Source organism: Oryctolagus cuniculus, chromosome 15, assembly GCF_964237555.1.
Source record: "Oryctolagus cuniculus chromosome 15, mOryCun1.1, whole genome shotgun sequence".
Classification (NCBI taxonomy): domain Eukaryota; kingdom Metazoa; phylum Chordata; class Mammalia; order Lagomorpha; family Leporidae; genus Oryctolagus; species Oryctolagus cuniculus.
The window spans coordinates 30,172,148-30,191,568 of NC_091446.1; the positions used below are offsets into that span (position 1 = coordinate 30,172,148).

A 19,421-nucleotide genomic window follows, 5' to 3' on the forward strand; every position below is an offset into this window, starting at 1 on the left:
GAGTGCAGGGGCCCAAGGACTTGGGCCATCTTCTACTGCTTTCCCAGGCCATAGCAGAGAGCTGGATAGGAAGTGGAGCAGCCAGGACTCGAACCAGTGCCCATATGGGATGCTGGCACTGCACGCAGCAGCTTTACCCACCACGCCACAGTGCCACCTCCATGCATGTAACTTTAAAGACCATCTAGTATAATCCCATTTGTTTTACTGCTGCTAAAGTCCAAGAAGGTGAAATGTCTCGCTTGTGACTCAAAAGCAGCTTTGAGGGGAGACTTTGACCATCCTGTGCCCTGTATTTATTTGAAAGGCAGAGTTACAGAGAGAAGAAAGAAAGAGGGAGAGATAGGTCTTTTGTCTGCTGGTTCTCTCCCCAAGTAGCTGCAACAGCTTGGGCTGGACCAGGCTGAAGCCAGGAACCAGGACCATCTTCTGGGTCTCCCACGTGGGTGCAGGGGCCCAAGCACTTGGACCATCTTCTACTGCTTTTCCAAGCTATTAGCAGAGAGCTGGATCAGAGTGGAACAGCCTGAACTCGAACTGGTGCCCATATGGGCTGCTGGCATTGTAGGCAGCGGCTTAAACAGTTATGGCACAAAGCTGGGCCCTAATTAAAACTTAAAATAAGATTCTAATGCAGATCATCTCCTGCAGTGGAAAGCGGACAGTTCTAGAGAATCCATAAAATGTTATGAGCGAGGGTGACCGGAGCCTGAGAGGGGAAAGGGCCAGCTGACGGGACAGAGTTACCAGGTGAGAGGAGTAAGTTCTGGTGTTATCTGAACAGTAGGGTGACTGTAGTTAACAATTTATGGTTGAGGGGCCGGTGCAAGGCTGGCATCCCATGTCAGAGTGCCAGTTTGAGTCCAGGCTGCTCCACTTGGGATCCAGCTTCCTGCTAATGCATCTGGAAAGGCAGTAGGTGATGATCCAAGTGCTTGGGCCCTGCCGCCACGTGGGAGACCAGGACAGAGCTCCTGGCTCCTGGCTTTGGCCTGGCCCAGTCCCAGTGTTTGCAGCCATTTGGGCAGTGAACCAGTGGGCGGAAGATATCTCTCTGTCTCTTCTCTCTCTTTACTTCACCTTTAGAATAATTTTTTTTAATTATTATATATTTCAGAATAGCTAAAGCAAGGATTTTGAATGTTTCCAACACAAAGAAGCAATGTTTGAGGTGATGGGCTGTCTGATTTGATCATTATGCCTTTGTCACTCATCCCACACATATGAAGTTGTTATGTGTCAATGAAAACATTTTTAAATGTGATGAGAGCAAGTGGAAAGAATAAAAAGTGAACCACCTACCATAAACTGAAGTAAAATCTGGTTTTCTAGAGCAGGATGGAAAAACAGCCAGAGTTTTGAAACTTCCCATAGTACTTTTGTTAGGAAGTGGTCGAGCTCACCTTGCCCAGAGCACACCTGGACAGGGAGATGGGGGAGGCGCTGGCCGCTGGGTTTTCTTTTCTCTTATTAAAGGTGTGTTTATTTGGAAGGCAGAGTGACAGAAAGGGGAAAGGGACAGAAATCTTCCATCCACTGGTCACTCCCCAAATGGCCACAGCTGGGCCATGCAGAAGCCAGGAGCCTGGAACTCTAACCAAGTCTCCCATGTGAGTGTTGGGCCCAAACAGGCCGTATTCCACTGCTTTTCCCAGGCAGTTAGCAGGGAGCTGGATCGGCGATGGAGAAACCAGGACACAAACTCTTGCTCATATGGGATGCCGGCATTGCTATACCACAGCACTACAGCCCCTAGTTCCATTTTATCACCAAACTTTGAAGCCCCCTCTAGGTTTGGGCACTTGAGTTTTCTGACCCCTAGATGGGAACCTGGGAAAGAAAGCAGGGTGGGAAGCTTAGCAGTCGGTCTCCTGGGTGGAATCCCTCCCACTGGGATTTTACTCCAGGCCACTTGCAGGAGGAGCAGGTGGCCCTGAGCCAAGGGAGATTTTTCAGTTGCCCTTTAAATCTTAGCCATTCACTCTCGGTGTTTGTGATCCAGGAGTCTGCAGCATGGCAGGAAAGCGGGTGCCCCAGCACGAGGAGCTGGATAAACCTTCCCAGCAGACTTGAGGAGGTGCTAGGGGAGGAGTGGGGGCAGGGAGGGCTGGCCAAATCCTGTGGGAATCTGGAAAACCAGGATTTATGGCTCCTCCAGGCCAGTCTGGAGAGAAGATGGGCAAATTTACAAAAACACCGCCTCCTCTCAGGGCCTGCTGTGCAAAACTGGCTTCCAGATCGGTCGCCTCCCAGGAAGTTGTGTTTCTGCCTCCCCTTCCTTCTTCCCTTCCTTTTCTTTCTTTTTTTATGCAAATAATTTTAACAGTAGTTTGTTACTGGTTTTTTTCCCCCCATCATTTTAAAGGGATTAGGTCGTGAAGGAAGCCGCAGATCATTAAAAAGTGAAGAGAGTTTGAAATGGATTATAGGGTAACTAAGAGCAGACTGTTAGAATATCCTTATTTTGTAGTGTGTAGTTTTCCACTTTATTATTCTTTGTCATATAAATACTACACACTCACCATAGAAATATTAGAGAATAAGTAAAAAGAAAGGGGGAGAAAAACACTATTTCTATCACCTTCTACACTTTTTCCTTTTAAAATACATGCATTTTGGGGTGGATGTTGGGTACCTGCAAACGATATAGAAGTACCTTGGTTTGAGTCCTGGCTCTGCACCCAGTTCTAGCTCCGCACTAATGTGTACCCTGAGAAGCAGCAGGTTCTGGCTCAAGTACTTGGATCCCTGCTACCACATGGGAGACCTGGATTGAATTCTGGATTCCTGGCTTTGTCCTGCTATTGTAGGCATTTGGAGATTGGATTAGCAGATAGGAATCTGTGTGTGTGTGTGTGTGTGTGTGTGTGTGTCCATCCCTGCCTTTTAAATAAAATGAAAATAAATGAATAATTGTTTTATTTAAGTTGCTACTTGGGACATCCCCATAGTGAATCAGATTGCCTGCCTTTGAATCCCAGCTCTGCCACCAATGCCAGCATCCCACTAATGTGCACCCTGGGAGGCAGCAGGTGATGGCTCACCCTACCCCAAATCCCAGCTCCTTCCTTGCAAACTCTAATGAGGTGGTTTCATTCCCTTTCCAGTCCTTTCTGCACACTGCCGTAGCACTTGCGTGCATGGGAACATTTATGGCTGTTAGTAGGCTTTCTTTTCTGTCATGTTCCCTCTCTTTCCCTTCATTTTCTTACAAAAATGATTCATTGTTGCACAACTTTCTTTTCCTCAGATTCCTTTAAAATGCAAATATTCGCACATTGTGAGCAGGATTCCCAGGCCCAGTGAGGGTCTGATCTGCCATGTTGTGATGACTTTCATGGCAGGAACCTGGGTCTTTTGGCAAAGCCTCTGGCAAAGGGAGAGCTGCACCTGGCCAGGGAGAGGGACAGCGGGAAGAGGCCTGGCGCAGACTGAGCAGGCGGGTGCTGCCACTTTGTGGATTGGCCATGGCAGTTCTTCCCTGAAAAGGGCATCTTCCCCCACCCCACCCCCCAAAAACAACAGCGGCAGCAGCAACAACGAAGCTTAGCAGGCGGACAGATAGAGACCGCTGTGGGTGTTAGGACAAGGGAAGGAAAACAGGCGGAGAGGAGGGTGTGCGCCTCTCAGTCCAGCACGCGAGGATTCCAGCTCCATCCTTTGGAACCAGCCCAGCGGCGATAGCCTGGGTGACTCGGGGCAATTCATATGCAAATAGGGGAAGCCTGGGGGAAATACCGACCCTATTCAAAGGATTTTGGGGGTTGTGGAGCATTCCAGAGCTCTGGGAAGCTAATGCCCTGCATGCTGACCCTCAGACCCGCACGTCTGCCCGCTGCAAACTGGGGCTGCAGGTACATCCGGGGCTGTGGGGTGGCGGGGAGGGGGGGCAGAGCGGGCAGTCTCTGGGTCCCTGCCCTGGGGTGGCTCAGGACCTAATCGATAGTCTGGAGAGCAGGAACTCGAGACCCCGCCAAAACATCACCGAGGCAGCAGGGCACAGCTTTGCCCTTCAGCTCTGCTCTGGAGTTGCAGGGACGTGGGGGCGGGGGTAACTGACTCTCTTCCATAGAACTTTGGGAAATGTGCCTGGTGATAATGCACTAGTACCTGAAGCCAGATACTTTTTATTGGACTTAATGATTGAAAACTCTCTAAGTATTAATTAATATGTGGAACCCAAAGGTCAACTGCAGCTTCCAAAACTCCAGGGGTTTTGTTAAAATCGCATATACCTGGGTCCCACCTAGATTTGCTGAATCGGAATCTCAGAGGTGGTGTGCCCTGGACACACACCCCACAGCGGTTTCTCATCACACCTAAGCCTTTGGTTCTCAAAGGCTCCCCAACAGTTCATAAATCCCATCTGCAAAAAAAGAGCAGGCTGACAGCTTAAAATGAGTTTTACCATTTCTTTCTCCCTAACGTAAACAAAAGATCATATTGAGATTCTTGGCGTAGGCTGCTGGCTTTGGATTGATAAGTGCGTGCTTACTAGTACTTCGTGCCTTCCTCGGCTATAATTAATAGAACTTGATTCCCAGGAGAGAGTGGTTTCCAGGGAACTTTTAAGATTTGGAGTAGATTTGATGGTGCGGAATTAAGTACATGGGATTTGTGTTTATACGTGGGTTGTAATTCGAGAGCTACCAATTTACTCGGTGTATAACCTCAAACAAGTTAGGCAGCCTCTCAAAGCCTAGGTTTTCTTATCTGTTAATTATGAGTGGTAATACCTGCTTCAAAGTTGCGGTGCATTAAATGAGTTCAGGTATGTAATCTGCAAAGTATGTGGCTTTTGGTGGGAATTCAATAGTTTTTTTTTTTCAACTTACCACCAATGAGACCATATCGCGACTGAGACTATTGCTTTGCAGTCACAAAGGAAATTAAAAACAGTGCCGCCATGAAAAATAAATTTTACATGGGTCACACTTGCCACGTAACAACATTTTGGTCAGTTATGGACTGCATTTTATGGTAGTGGCCCCATGTACCCCCCAGTAGTCTCATGAGATCATAGCACCTAGTGATGGCCCAGCCATCGTAGTTTGTGGAAACAGGAACGTGGAACTGCAGGACTTGGCCATCCTTACACAGCACACGAATGTAATTTAGAGTCAGAATTCAGCGCCGTGATGAAATGAGAGTTATGCTTGACATTTCGCCATTCATTCTAGCAAAAAAGAGTTCAAGAAAGATATTTTTCCATTATAACTCCCTAAATTTTATTTGGAATAATTATAAATTTACAGAAAATTGCAATAGTTCAAAAAACTTCCTTGAATTCACCAGTGTTTAAATTTTGATGTTTTCATTTTCATTCTCTCCCTCTTCCACCATGTGTGAGTATAGGTTTTCTTCCCCTGAACCATCAGAGAGTATATTGCAGGTATCATGCCCCTTAGTTAGTGCCAGTGTGTATTTTATATGAGCATGGATGTTCTCTTGCCTAAGCACGGTTGTTTGCCAGTTCAGGAAATTCAAAGTTGTGTTTATCATGTATAAGAGTTGCAGTATAGATTCGTTTTGCCCCTTTTTTCTTTTTTTTTCTTTCTTTTTTTTTTTTTTTTTTTTGAAAGATTTATTTTGTTCAGTTGAAAGGCAGAGTTAGAGAGTGTGGGAGGGAGGGAGGGAGATCTTCCATCCACTTGGTTCACTCCCCAGATGGCTGCAACCGCTGGAGCCAGGAGCCAGGAGCTTCTAGGTCTCTCACGTGGGTACAGGGTCCCAAGCACTTGGGCCGTTCTCCACTGTTTTGCCAGGCACATTAGCAGGGAGCTACATCGGAAGTGGAGCACCTGGAACATATGGGATGCTGGCACTGCAGGTGGCAGCTTTACCCACTGCACCACAATGCCAGCCCCTGCCCTTTGTTGTTTTTTTGTTTGTTTTGACAGGCAGAGTGGACAGTGAGAGAGAGAGACAGAGAGAAAGGTCTTCCTTTTGCCATTGGTTCACCTTCCAATGGCCGCCGCGGCCGGCGCACCGCGCCTATCCGAAGGCAGGAGCCAGGTGCTTCTCCTGGTCTCCCATGGGGTGCAGGGCCCAGGTTCTTGGGCCATCCTTCACTGCACTCCCTGGCCACAGCAGAGAGCTGGCCTGGAAGAGGGGCAACCGGGACAGAATCCAGCGCCCCGACTGGGACTAGAACCCAGTGTGCCGTCACCGCAAGGCGGAGGACTAGCCTACTGAGCCATTTCAGGCTTGTGCATACCTTATCCACGCATTCCGGGCCTGGAATTGCCCACCTCTCCAAAGAATCCCACTTCCTTTTACTGAAAAGGGTTTTTGTAAACATTAAAATTCCTAAATTCTTAGGGTGAGAACAGTGGGAACAATTTTGGAGCATGAGATCCGCTCTGAAAGCCTGCCTCTCCATAAACAGTTTGGAAACTTGGAGCTTTTGCTTCTTAGATCTGGGTAAACATATTCTTCTAACCCGACTCAGGGTTACTAGTGTATGTACTTAGTAGATTTGTGATTGTTTAAGTGGATCTTAAGGAATTTGAAAGACACTAAGCAGATTGTGCACTGCTGAATGTTTCCTGTGTAACGTTCATTTTAAGTGAGCAAATGCTGTCTCATCTTTAGAACTCTCTCATCCTTTGTGTCTAAGTAACAGGTAATTACAGAAGCTAATGATACAAGGTGTACATTTCATTTCTAGAGTCATGCACTCTAATTGTATAGATGTTTTAATTGCAAATATCATTAGAGAACTTCATGTTTACGTTTTGTAGCTATCTTCGAGTACCTTCTAGTGACGGAAGCTGCTGTGACTCCTGATGGATGTTTTGGCAGGCAGAATCTGTTTTTCTCATCTTTAACTATGCGAGGGAGCAGCACAAAGCTCAAGTCCAGGGGAAGTGGAACTAAAAGATGCTGTGCCTCTTCCGAGGACTTTCTGGAGGCCCTCTTTGATCCACTGGGAAGGGCTGAGAAGTGACAGGCCCTGGAGGCCCCCCCCCCCCCCGGCCTCAGATGGATCCTTCCCAATCTTTGCCTGCCCCTCGGTGAGCCTGCCACCACGGTCCTCTTTTTGAGGTGGCGATGGTTTAATTTCCAGCTCGGCCTGTCTGCTGCTGCGGTCTTGCGACAGGTTTTCTGTCTGCTGAAGTGGAAGCAGCTGTTGATCAGGGGCACCCCTCCAACCTCTTCCTAGAGGAGCCCACACACACTGCGGTATCCTCCTGAAGTGGCCAGCTGCTCCTTTGTAGGACAAGTCTTTTTCGTTTGTATTTTTTTTTTAATTTATTTATTTATTTTAGTCAGAGTTACACACACACATCTTCCATCTGCTGGTTCATGCCCCTGGATGACTGCAACAGCTGGGGCTAGGCCAGGCCAAAGCCAGGAGCTCCACTGGGGTCTCCCACATGGGTGTCAGGGACCCACGCTCTTGGGCCATCTTCTGTTGCTTTCCCAGTCCATCAGCAAGGAGCTGGATCAGTGTGGAGCAGCCAAGACTTGAACCAGGGCCCACGTGGGATGCTGGCATTGCAGGCGGTTACCTCACCCCCTGAGCCACAGTGCTGGCCCCACGTAGGGCAATTCTTTTTTTTTTTTTTTTAATTGGAGAAATAGAGTTAGAGAGGAGAGACAAAGAGAAAGGTCTTCCATCTGCTGATTCATTCCCCAAATGGCCATAAGGGCTGGAACTGGGATCCAAAGCCAGGATCCAGGAGCTTCTTGTAGGTTTCCCATGTGCGTGAGGGGCCCAAGCACTTGGGCCATCTTCCACTGCTTTCCCAGGCTATAAGCAGAGAGCTGGATTGGAAGAGGAGCAACTGAGACTCGAACTGGGCCCATTTTGGATGCCAGTGCCACAGGTGGAGGCTTAACCTTGTACACCACAGCAGCGGCCCCAGGATAATTCTTGAAATGGTTCTGCACAGACAGCTCTCTGAGCGCCTGGTCTGTCTAGAACTGACCGTGCAATTGGATTTCCTGGTGACTGACAATAGTCAGGCCTCTGGTTCTCGAGCGGTGTGTTCTTTTCAGTTCAGACTGTGAGAGTCCCCCTTGGACAGCAGAGCTCTGAGCACTTCTCTCTCCTTCTCCAGAAATGACACTGCTCTCCTCCCAGTCTTCGCTGGTGGCCCCTGCTGCGTCTGTGTCCACTGAAAACCCAGAGCAGCGGATGCTGGAGAAGCGAGCCAAGGTGGTGGAAGAACTTCTTCAGACAGAACGAGACTACATTCGGGATCTGGAAATGTGCATCGAGCACATCATGGTACCCCTGCAGCAGGCCCAGGTGGGAGCTCTGGGAGAGTTAGCTTGACCTTGAGAGTGGTCCCCGAGCCCGAAGCACGGAGAAGCGGGAGCTTTCACCCCAGAGAATTACCGTGTTTGCAGTAGAGGTTCCGGCAGCTTTTGCTGCTGCTCTCAATGCAAGGGCACAACGTACTGGCGTGTTGTCCGCTGAAGCCTCCGGCATCCTGTCACTTAGCAGGTCCGCTCTTAACCTGCCATGCTGACCCACTGCCTCCCAGGACATTTCCTGTTTCTGTGGCTCCTCAGAGCAGTTCCAGGGAGCCTGAATCCTGGTTGCGCTGGGGAGGGTGTATGTCTGTAGCGAAGTCTAGTGTGATCGGTTACCTGCTGTAACAGCTGCCCACACAGTTTATCCCAGGGACACTTTGTGTTAGTACTGGCGTGGATGTTGTGGGTAGTTAAGAAAAAGGGAACGGTGTCCCGAGGATTTCCAGTCCTCGTTTCTTGTTGCTTGGTCCCTGGGCGTGGCCTGGGGTTGCACTCTTAGGGCATTCACACCCAAACACTTCAACAGGAAGTGGGCCGGGCCAGCAGAGTTTGGATGCCAGGTGAGAATTTGTGTCCCAGTATAATTTTTGACCATGTTGGTCCCATAGTCACCTTACTGAGGTGGCAGAGGAAGGAGCAGAGGGTAGATGGGTTGAAGCTGAAGGGTGACACTAAAGATAATGCTGCATGTTTTTACTCCGGAAACTTCATGAAAGTGAATGAAGAAAGCGACCTTGAGTAGCTTTTGTATAATTCTTAAAGGAATGTCCCTCATGTGAGTGATATGTTACTATTTCATCTCCACTCACCTGCGTGTTTTGTTTCCCTTTCTCAGGCACCAAACATTGATTTTGAGGGACTTTTTGGAAATATGCAGATGGTGATCAAAGTCTCAAAGCGATTGCTGGCTGCTCTGGAAATCAGCGATGCTGTAGGTACGCGCTCCCGCCTGAGCTCCCTGGCAGAGGGCACAGGCCTTTCCGAGACTGAGTAGTTGTATTAGGAAGAAGACGCCTCACTTACTCAGTTCAGAGGTCATTTTACCCCTGCTTCTCCTTTTAGCTCATCCTGCTTCCACGTGAAGTTGTAGATGTCATACGGTGCAATGTTTTTCAAACTGGTAGTAGCAGACCCCTAGTGGGTCATGGATTGTACCTAGTATATATTTTTCATTAAAACATAAAAGAAAATATCAAATTGTACCATAACTAGCAACTACTCTTTCCATTTTATGTGTATGTATAATGAGTTATGATTTAAACCTATTTATGTGGGTCATTATCAAAAATGTTTGGAAAACATTCATCTAGGCTTTTTAATTTTTTTTTAAAGATTTATTTATTTATTTGGAAGGCAGAGCCACATAGACAAAGGGAAAGATAGACATCTTCCATCCACTAGTTTGCCACAAATAACAAGGGCTGGACTGGGCCAAAGCCAGGAGCCAGAAATTACATCTGGGTCTCCCACGTAGGCTGCAGGGGCCTGAGCACTTGAGGAATCTTCCGCTGTTTTCCAGCCCACACAGCAGGGAACTAGAATGGAAGCCCAGCAGCTGGGGCTTGAACCAGCGCTCATGGGATGCCAGCATCACAGGTGGTAGTTTAACCCACTGAACCACAATGTCCAGCCTCCACCCCGTCTAGTTCTTAGAAACAAGGGAATTTATTAGTTATCTATTGCTGTGTAATCACTCGCCCTGAAACTTAGCAGCTGAAAATAAACATCCCACAGTTTCTGTGAGTCAGGAACCTGTAAGTGGCTTAGCTGGAGGTCAGGCCCTGTGTGAGGCTGCAGTCTGGCTCTTGGCCGTCATCTGAGGCTCAGAGATCCGCTTCCAGGAAAGCTCACTCAACTCCTCAGGGCTCGTTTCCTTCCATTTGAGCCTCTCTTCTTGACATGGCTGAGTCATGAGCCACCCAGAGGAGTGATCCAGGTAAGGGAGGAAGCCTGAGACAGGAGTCGCAGTATCTTTTATGATTCCATCTCAGAAATGACCTATCATCACTTCCGCCGGCCTGGTGCAGTGCGGGAGGGGATGTCCTAGGCTTTGCTGTTTCGTTGCAGTCATAGTTACAAGATGGCACCACGGCTCCAGCCATCCCGCCACACACCTGACAGCATCCAGCACGAGGAAGAAGCAACCCTCTGTTGCTTTAAGTCTGCATGTGCCTTCCAGAGCTCCCCCATCCTGCTTCTCCTTATTTTTCATTGGCAGAATCGGTCACCTGCGTACATCTAAACTGATCACTAGAAGGGGGTGTGGGGTCCTGGTGTTGGCTTAGACCGGGCTCTGTATCTGACTTAGCTAGAAGAGAAGGAACTAGGAACAAAATTAGGGCTCTGTCCCTGGAAGGAAGGGGAACGGACTGTGGATGTTAACGGGTGGTGCAGGGTTGTTAATGTTTCCTGAGTGCTTGTGGTACATCACACACCCTCTCACGTATGTCAGACTGGATCTCAGCGGTTCCCTACGACAACCCTGTGAGGTCTAGTTACTCTTAATCTTCAAAAAAAAAAAAAATATTTATTTGATAGGCAGAGTTATACAGAGGGAGAGAAAGCTTCCATCCTCTGGTTCCTTCCCCAAATGGCCACAATATATGGGGCTGCGCCAGGCCAGATGAGGAGGCTGAAACTCCATCTGGTTCTCCCACATGGGTGGCAGGGGGACACGGACTTGGGCCCCCTTTGCTGCTTTCCCAGGCCCATTAGTAGGGAGCTGGATTGAACTGGCGCCCAGATGGGTCGTCAGCATTGCAGGCTGCAGCCCCACCTGCTGCACCACAAAGTCGCCCCCACTCCTCTCTTACAGAAGAGGAAATGGGCTGAGGGGAAGTGATTTGACCAACGGCAGGTAGTCAATGGGGATGGTCTTCAGACTCAGGTCCTTCTGTCGTCCTGCCTCGGGCCTCAAAGTCTTAGCACCTGTGAGTTTGTCACATTAGGGAGCTATCGAGAACTTGAAATTTCACCACCACTCAAGCAGAAGCCACCAATGTCACCAGATTCTTATGTCGGTCACCATCCTCAGCAACCAGACTCACTGCTTCACCTTGTTATTTAGGGCCTCACAAAGAAGTGCATATCACACGTGGGGTGGGTTTGTTTGTTTGTTTTTAAAGATTTATTTATTTATTTATTTGAAAATCAGATACACTGAGAGAGGAGAGGCGGGGTGGGGGGGTGGTCTTCTATCCACTGGTTCACTCTCCAAATGGCTACAACAGCCAGAGCTGCGCTGATCCAAAGCCAGGAGCCCAAGGACTTGGGCCATCTTCTGCTTTCCCAGGCCATAGCAGAGAGCTAGATCAGAACTGGAGCAGCCGGGTCTCGAACCAGCGTCCATGAGGGATGCCGGCACTGCAGGCCAGGGCGTTAACCCGCTGCACCACAGCGCCGGCCCCTTGTTTATTTTACATGATAGTTATTTTAAAATAATGTTTCATTTGTAGTCCTATGTATTGAATTTATGCACAAAGTTAGAAACTACTGCCATGGAAAGATTTCTCCACCCGTGTGGAGATTTTCTTGAAGATGAGAGCAAGGAGATGCTTCCAGGCTTCTGACCACATTCCCCGCCTGGGGAGTGCCGACAGCTGCCTCGCTCCGCCTGCCTGGAAAGGGACTGGAGGCTGTGTCTCCGGGACAAACTGTGCATGTGTGCTGAAAAGTAAACACGTGGATACGGGGCTTCTTAACAGCTTTAAAAATAATGGATTTAGGTCATGTCATGGAAGTTTCTTGATAATTTGGTCGTCTTATCATTTCTTATGTATGATTTAATGATACTGCAGTTTTGCTCAGAGCCCTCTCTCTGTGTGTGTATGTTCCAAAGGGCCTGTGTTCCTTGACCAGCGGGATGACCTTGAGGGGACCTACAAGGTCTACTGCCAGAACCACGATGAGGCCATCTCTCTGCTGGAGGTCTACGAGAAGGACGAGAAGATCCAGAAGCATCTTCAGGATGCCTTGGCGGACCTGAAGTAGGATCCTGACCACTTCCCATCTGTCACTGACCCCTGCACTCCCTCCCAGAAGTCACTCCCTTGTAGTTGGACTTTTATGACATCTGCCTGTCCTGTTTTGAACTTAAATGATATATTACTATAGATCCTGCCGTGTAGCTGCCTTTCTCCTGTTTTAAGTGGCTTCCTGCTTAAACTGTTATCCCTGAAAGTCACTCTGATCTATAAATACGAAGCATCAAGTGAGCGTTTTTAGGTAAAGATCAACCAGGAAGATAGTTTGGTCCAAATAAACAAGAGTGTAGGTGAGAAGACAGGCACTACTATTCTTGACCTCCATGGTCTTAAGGAGGCAAAGTAAAATGAGTGAGTAGGTCAGAGTGAAGGCAGGTGCTACCTGCTTTTTATCCGTGTGATTCTTGCCTGCCCAGCAAGTGTGTGTGCTCTGAGAAGTATGTGGAGACCAGCAGCATCTCACTAATGAGCTCTCTTCTTCTTTCCATGCCTGCTGCCCCGCAGGAGTCTGTACAATGAATGGTAAGTTCCCTTGTTCCTTGGTGTATGAGCCCATTTCTTCAGTGTGTTTTCTAACCTTTAAAAGATGGACTTGACTTTTTTCTTCCTTTATTGGTAGAAACCTAGAAGTAGACTTTCCTTGCTATATTTTCTTGATAGCACCCACCACACACCCACCATTTACGGGTTTCTTTCTTGCCTGTCCTCTCACCAAGGCAAGAACTCGTTTTGGTCACTGTGAAATCTCCAGCACCCAGACTGGTGCCCAGCACGTATTTGTTGAATGTGTGGAACGGGAAGGAGAAATAAAAGAACAGCTACGTTTAGGCACAGCACGCTGGCTGACAGTTGATTGACGTCTTCTCTCCCTTCTCCTACAGGGGGTGCACAAACTACATTAACCTGGGCTCCTTCCTCATCAAGCCGGTCCAGAGAGTGATGCGTTACCCACTGCTGCTAATGGAGCTGCTGAATTCCACACCAGAGTCCCACCCAGATAAAGTGCCTTTAACCACTGCCGTCCTCGCCGTCAAGGAGATCAACGTGAACATCAACGAATACAAACGGCGGAAGGACCTGGGTGAGGAAAGCGAGGCCGCTGAAAAGGACATCTGCCCTTTGAGAAGGCCTTTCCTTCCCAGGGTCGGGCAGGGCGGGCGGCCGGGCCGGGGGGGGTGGGGGGGGGTGGGGGGGGGGAGGAAGTAGGAGAACTGGGTGAACAATGAAAGCACCATTTGGAACACTGGAGAGAGGCATCTGTGATCAGCTCGCGGCCGTCAGAGTCTCCGCGGGAGCTGTGAGGGCAGGTGGGAGCCTGGTGGGCTGGAAGAGTTCTCCGAGCGTGGGAGACTCCCGCCTCGCCCACCTGAGGAAGGCAGGCCTTTTCCGTCTGTGTGACGCCTTACTGTCCCTGCATGTCTGATTGGTTGTCTCCAGAAAACTGTTCTGCCCCTCCCTCTGGGTTTCTTCATTCCCACCCACACCCAGCGACCTTCTCTCCCCTCCCAGTGCTGGTGCCTGAATACCCACTCCTTTACAACACAGAACGGACTGAACCCTTTTCTCTTTCATCAGATTTCTTATTGAAGTCCTAACTTGAACACTAAAGCATGTTGGCTCTGCTACATTGATTTATTATTTTTATCCTCAAAGAACCTGTAATATAGTATAAGCTTTTTGCCTATCTTTTTCTCTATTCTCCATACTTTATGTATTTTGTCATTTTATTTCTGTAGTTACTTAAAATCACTTTCCCTGTCTTCTATTTCAACCACATCACCTATATCAGGATGTAGTATATACAGTATTGACTGTGGCTTTTTTTTTTGAAGATTATTTATTTATTTGAAAGGCAGAGCAACAGAAACAGATACCTCCCATCCAGTGATTCACACCTCAACTGCCCACAACAGCTGGGGCTGAGCCAGGCTGAAATCAAGAACCTGGGAGTCCCATGTGGGTAGGCAGGGACTGAAGTACTTGAGCCATAACCCGATGCTTCCTGGGTGCATTAGGAGGGTGGTGGATGGGAGGCAGGGAGGCAGGACTGGAACCAGCACTCCGATATGGGTGCTGGCATCACAAGCAGCCGTACCACAATGCCTACTTGATGGTGGCTTCTGAAACTCTGCCAGCTGGCCTTTCTCTTGGTTCTTATCTCCCAATGTAACATAGTCTATTTTTTTTTATTAAATTTTTAAATATTTCCTTGTATTTGAAAAGAGAGACAGACGGATGGAGAGAGATCTTTCATCTGCTGGTTCATTCCCCAAATACTTGCAACAGCCAGGGCTAGGCCAAGCTGAAGCCAGCAGCCCACAATTCAGTCTGGGTCTCCCGTGTGGGTGGCAGAGACCCAAGTACTTAAGCCATCGTCTGCCGCCTCCAGAGTGCACCTGAGTTAGGAGGAAGGTGCATTGGAAGGGAGTAGCCAGCACTCAAGCCAGGCAGTCTGTGGGATACAGGGATCCCAGGCAGCGACAACTGCTGCCCCAATGCTGACCCCAGTCTTCGTCTTCTGCAGCCACAGCGTCTCTCCTTGCTGCTGCCCTACCTTCCCTGTGCCGCCCTTCTGTCGCCTCTAGGCTTTCCTGCAGCTTGTACCTGATGCACAGCTCAGTAGTTAATCATGTAACCACTGAACAGCATTTTACTGTAAGGTGGTCTTACAAGGCCGGTATTATTGCTTTTTAGATTTTATTTAAGCCTCATTTTCCTTTCCAATAAGTCTAATGACTTATCAGTGTTGTACCTTAATTGACAGACCCAGGTGTCGGACACAGAAATTTTCTCGACTGCAAACCTCGGGTTCTCGTCATTGTATCTTGGCTGGCTCTCCTCCCTGTCTCGGCCTTCTCCCACCTGCCTGCATTCTGTTTTCCAGGGACCATGAGTGTCCATAAGTGGCCACGTGGATTAGTGTTTTGTCTGCTCAGTTATAAGCTCATTGGTGGCGAGCACTAGCTCCATTTCGGCTGTTGGTCCCGTTCTGTGGCTCATGTGGTACTGTACTGGCTCGGGATAGTGCGTGACTCACTGGACTCTCTCCTTAGTCCTCAAGTACCGTAAGGGGGACGAAGACAGCCTCATGGAGAAAATTTCCAAACTGAACATCCACTCCATCATCAAGAAATCCAACCGGGTTAGCAGTCACCTGAAGCACCTCACCGGCTTTGCTCCTCAGGTGAGGCCCCGCCCGCGAAGGCTCAGCGCCCCTGGACAGCGTCTCCGTGCCCTGCGGGGCAGCTTGCCTATGCCTCCTCTCGGTTCTGCAAGCTGGTGGACGCGGCTCCACTGCTGCTGGTTATGTGAATCCCATGCAGCCTACTGTCCGTGCCTTGGTGAGCCGCTTCCGCTGCGTACAGAGGCCAAGTAGAGGCCAGATCAGTTGACATGATTGTTGTGGTTTTCAGCTCCCCTAAGGAGCTTGTCATCTATCTGGGGAGACAAAAGTAAATTTGTAGCTGGAAGGGACTGAGGAGATCACCTAGTTGGACAGCTCACGTTACCCACAAGGAACTGCGAAGTGGAAGAATGAATGTGAAAAACAGTTCAGCGACAATGCTAGTAGAACTGAAGTCCCCAGACTTCTTCCTGCCCTACCACATACATGCGATGTGCTTAGTGGAAAATGCAACCCAAAAATATTCATTTGCCAAATTTTGTGTTTTGTTCTGTAAATGCTGTGGTGCTTAGAAAATAAGAGGCGAGCGTGAGCTTTGTGTTGATTTCAGAGATCATCTGAAACGTAAAGGCGGGGGGACAGTTTGGCCAGGAGCCGTGGAGAAGGCAGCCTGACTCCCGCTGAGGATTCCCATCAGAAGCAGGGGGAGGGCGGTTTGGCCTCCGAGGTCTTCCAGGGCCACGCAGAGGTGCTAGAACCCAATTCAGTACGATTCAGGGGAACAGCAGTTTTAAGCATTGAATGAAAGATGTTAAAGTCTGCCAATAAGATAAAGAGTCCAGATTTGCTAACAGCACTTTCGTGTTGTGAACAGATAAAAGATGAAGCATTTGAAGAAACAGAAAAGAACTTCCGAATGCAAGAAAGATTGATTAAATCTTTTATCCGGGACCTGTCCCTCTACCTCCAGCATATTCGGGTGAGTGTTGGCATTCCTCCAGGTAGAGTCATGTATAGTGGAATTCCGTTTTCCTGTCCATGTAGCATATTATGTAACAAACGCTCAGTGCTCTGAACTCTAACGACCAGCTTACGACATTTTTTATTGGTATCCTACATATTATTTAAACAGCATTAAGATCATGATAGTAATTTTTTCAATGTGTGGGAGTGGTTTTAATCTGAGGAAGAGACAGAGCTCCCATCTACTGGTTCACTAACCAAATTCTGCAGTGGCTGAGCTCAAGTCTGATACTCAGTTCAAGTCTCCCATGTGGCTGTTGGGAACCCAATTACATGGGTCACTGCCAGTGCCTCTTAGGGCCCACATTAGCAGGAAGTGGGAATCAGAAGCCAGAGCACCAGGTATTCTGATGGGATGTGCACATGTAACTGTTTGAACCAGTAGGCCAAATACCTTCCACTGATCCTTGTTTTATGACTTATTTGAAAGGAAGTATGGCAGAGAGAGATCTTCCAGCTGGTGGTTCACTCCCCAGATGGCTGCCAGGAGCTCCATCCAGGTCTCCCACATGACTGGCAGGGAACCAAGTACTTGGGCCATTTTCTGTTGCCTTCCCAGGTGCATTAGCAAGAAGCAGTGTGGCCAGGTCTCAAACTAGTATGGATTGGTGTCATAGTGACAGCTTAACCCACTGTACCTGTTGTAGTTTTAAAGTAGCTTGCCTAGTTCTTTGTTTTCATCTCCCACCCTGTCACATTTTTACCGTCTCCTATACCTAATTTTATCATCTCATATGTTACTATTATTTTTCTTAAATAATTGATTCAGCTAGAATTCAGTTCTTCTAAATATCAAATACTATATAGCTTCTCAGGAGAACATTGACAAAGGCCAGCATTGTGGCATAAAAGGCAAAGCTGCCTCCTGTGATGCAAGTATCCCATTTGGACACTGGTTCAAGTCCTGGCTGCTCCACTTCCAAGCCAGCTCCCTGCTAATGTACCTGGGAAAGCAGAGGAAGGTGGCCCAGGTACCTGGAACCCTGCAGCCATGTGGAGACTGGGACGAAGCTCCTAGCTTTGGCATGTCCCTGAACTGGCTGTTGTAGTCATTTGGGGAGTGAACCAGTGGGTGGAAGATCTGTCTCTTCCTCTCTGTAACTCTGCCTTTCAGATAAGGAAATAAATCTAAAACATGTGCACACACAACATTGACTAAGGTGAAAAACTTGACAAGACTAGTATTGGGGCAACTGTCAAGTGTAGTTCCTTAGTTCTTTCCCACGTGAGAACTCTGATAGCCCTCAGATGGTTTCTCACCCCATCTCCTTGATGTGTAGCAGGTCTCCATGGAAACGGATAATAGTATTTTGAGGTGATACATGTAACATTGACAGCCATTTGATCAGTGAGTCTGTTTGGTTCCAATTGCCAACAGTAGAAATTGTTGAACAGCTTGCAAATCAGAGAGCAAGCCAGTGAGACGTGAAGCCGAGGGATGGTGATCCTAGTATTTGGCATCCACCTTGGCACAGGGGCTCTTCTGGAACGTCACAGTATTTCCTTGAAGAAAGTAGGACATCATGGTTCACATTAGTCCTCCCACCCAACAGGAAGCCGATTCCCCCAGCTTCTCCTTCTGACGAAGCTGACTGTGCTCACGCAAAGAGAGGACTCACTCATCAAACCAGCAGACTTGACACTCGTCGATTTTGCTTAGGGAACGTGTTTCCCTTTAGAACATACAAATGGAGTCTTTAGTACAAATTGGGTTTTGAGTCACTATCAAAACAGTAGGCCTTCCCTGAGAGTAGAGCGGGCAGAAGTTCAGCATTATCCCAGCTTGGGAGTAAAAAGCTGTCTCTAATAAGTAGGTTACCAGGTGGTCTCTCAGTTATTCAGTAAATAACTGAGTAACAACAGACACAAATCTGCCTTTGGGGAGCTCACATTTTAATAAGGGGTGGAAGGAGGAGATGATAAGCACAGGTGAACCACAATGCACTGCGCGGGGCACTATTGCCTGGATGGACTGGAACCAGCAGACAGGCACAAACCATCAGAGCAGGGGAGGGGGTTGTGACAGTCCATAAGGCAGTTACAGCTGTTGTCTTTGAAGGTGACATTGTCACCATAATCCTGTAGAATTTTTAAGATTTCTATGAAAAGGAGAGAGATTTTCCATATTCTGGTTTACTCCCCAAATGGCCAAAACATCTGGGACTGGGCCAGGCCAAATCCAGGAGTCGAACTCCATCTGGGTCTCCCACTTGGGTGACAGGGACCCAAGTATGTGGCCGCCTTCTGCTGCTTCCCAGGGCACGTTAGTGGGGCACTGGATCAGAAGTGGAGCAGCTGGGACTGGAATCAGTGCCCAAATGGGATGCCAGCATCTTAGGCAGATTAACCTGCTATGCCACCATGCCGGCCCCTATAAAACACTCTCGGTTCTCATTTTTGACTTGAGTAAATTAAAACCCTCACATTAGGGATATAGAGAAGAATGCTAACACATAATTTCAGAAAAACCAGAGGGCTTTTAATAATCTTGGGCTTTCTCTGTGCCCCATCAGCCATGGTTCTAAGAGCATACTTGGTTCCAAGCTAAAATACCACTCTAGAAAGAAAAACTGAAGTCATGGTCCATTTAGTCCCAGACTGTGACGTGCAGTGAAGGCCAGAAAGTGCTGCTTGTTCTTAGTTGTGTCTCGTTTCGAACTGGCTCCAGGAATCGGCGTGTGTGAAGGTGGTGGCCGCCGTGAGCATGTGGGATGTGTGCATGGAGAGGGGCCACCGCGACCTGGAGCAGTTCGAGAAGGTGCATCGCTACATCAGCGACCAGCTCTTCACAAACTTCGTAAGTTTTTCTTGAAGATTTATTCATGGCCGGCGCCACAGCTCAAAGGGCTAATCCTCCGCCTGCAGCACTCTGGGTTCTAGTCCCGGTCGCTCCTCTTCCAGTTCAGCTCTGCTGTGGCCCGGGAGGGCAGTGGAGGATGGCCCAAGTGCTTGGGCAACCAGGAGAAGCACCTGGCTCCTGGCTTCAGATCAGCGAGATGCAGCTGCCGCAGCGGCCATTGGGGGGT

At 48.5% G+C, this 19,421-nt stretch overlaps 1 protein-coding gene across 5 annotated transcripts in view; it reads left to right on the forward strand.

The window, feature by feature from the left end:
- DNMBP (dynamin binding protein) overlaps positions 1-19,421 on the forward strand; it is a 119,495-nt gene that overhangs the window by 90,704 nt on the left and 9,370 nt on the right. For 4 of the 5 annotated variants that reach the window (XM_051824073.2, XM_051824072.2, XM_002718639.5 and 1 more), the window contains 8 exons: positions 8,067-8,257; positions 9,101-9,200; positions 12,104-12,251; positions 12,753-12,770; positions 13,130-13,329; positions 15,302-15,432; positions 16,247-16,351; positions 19,064-19,192. In XM_051824073.2, coding sequence (XP_051680033.2) covers positions 8,067-8,257; positions 9,101-9,200; positions 12,104-12,251; positions 12,753-12,770; positions 13,130-13,329; positions 15,302-15,432; positions 16,247-16,351; positions 19,064-19,192 — 1,022 coding nt within the window. Of the gene's footprint in view, positions 1-3,717; positions 3,855-8,066; positions 8,258-9,100; positions 9,201-12,103; positions 12,252-12,752; positions 12,771-13,129; positions 13,330-15,301; positions 15,433-16,246; positions 16,352-19,063; positions 19,193-19,421 lie in introns of those variants that run through there. The other variant, XM_070057419.1, reaches the window with a different exon arrangement.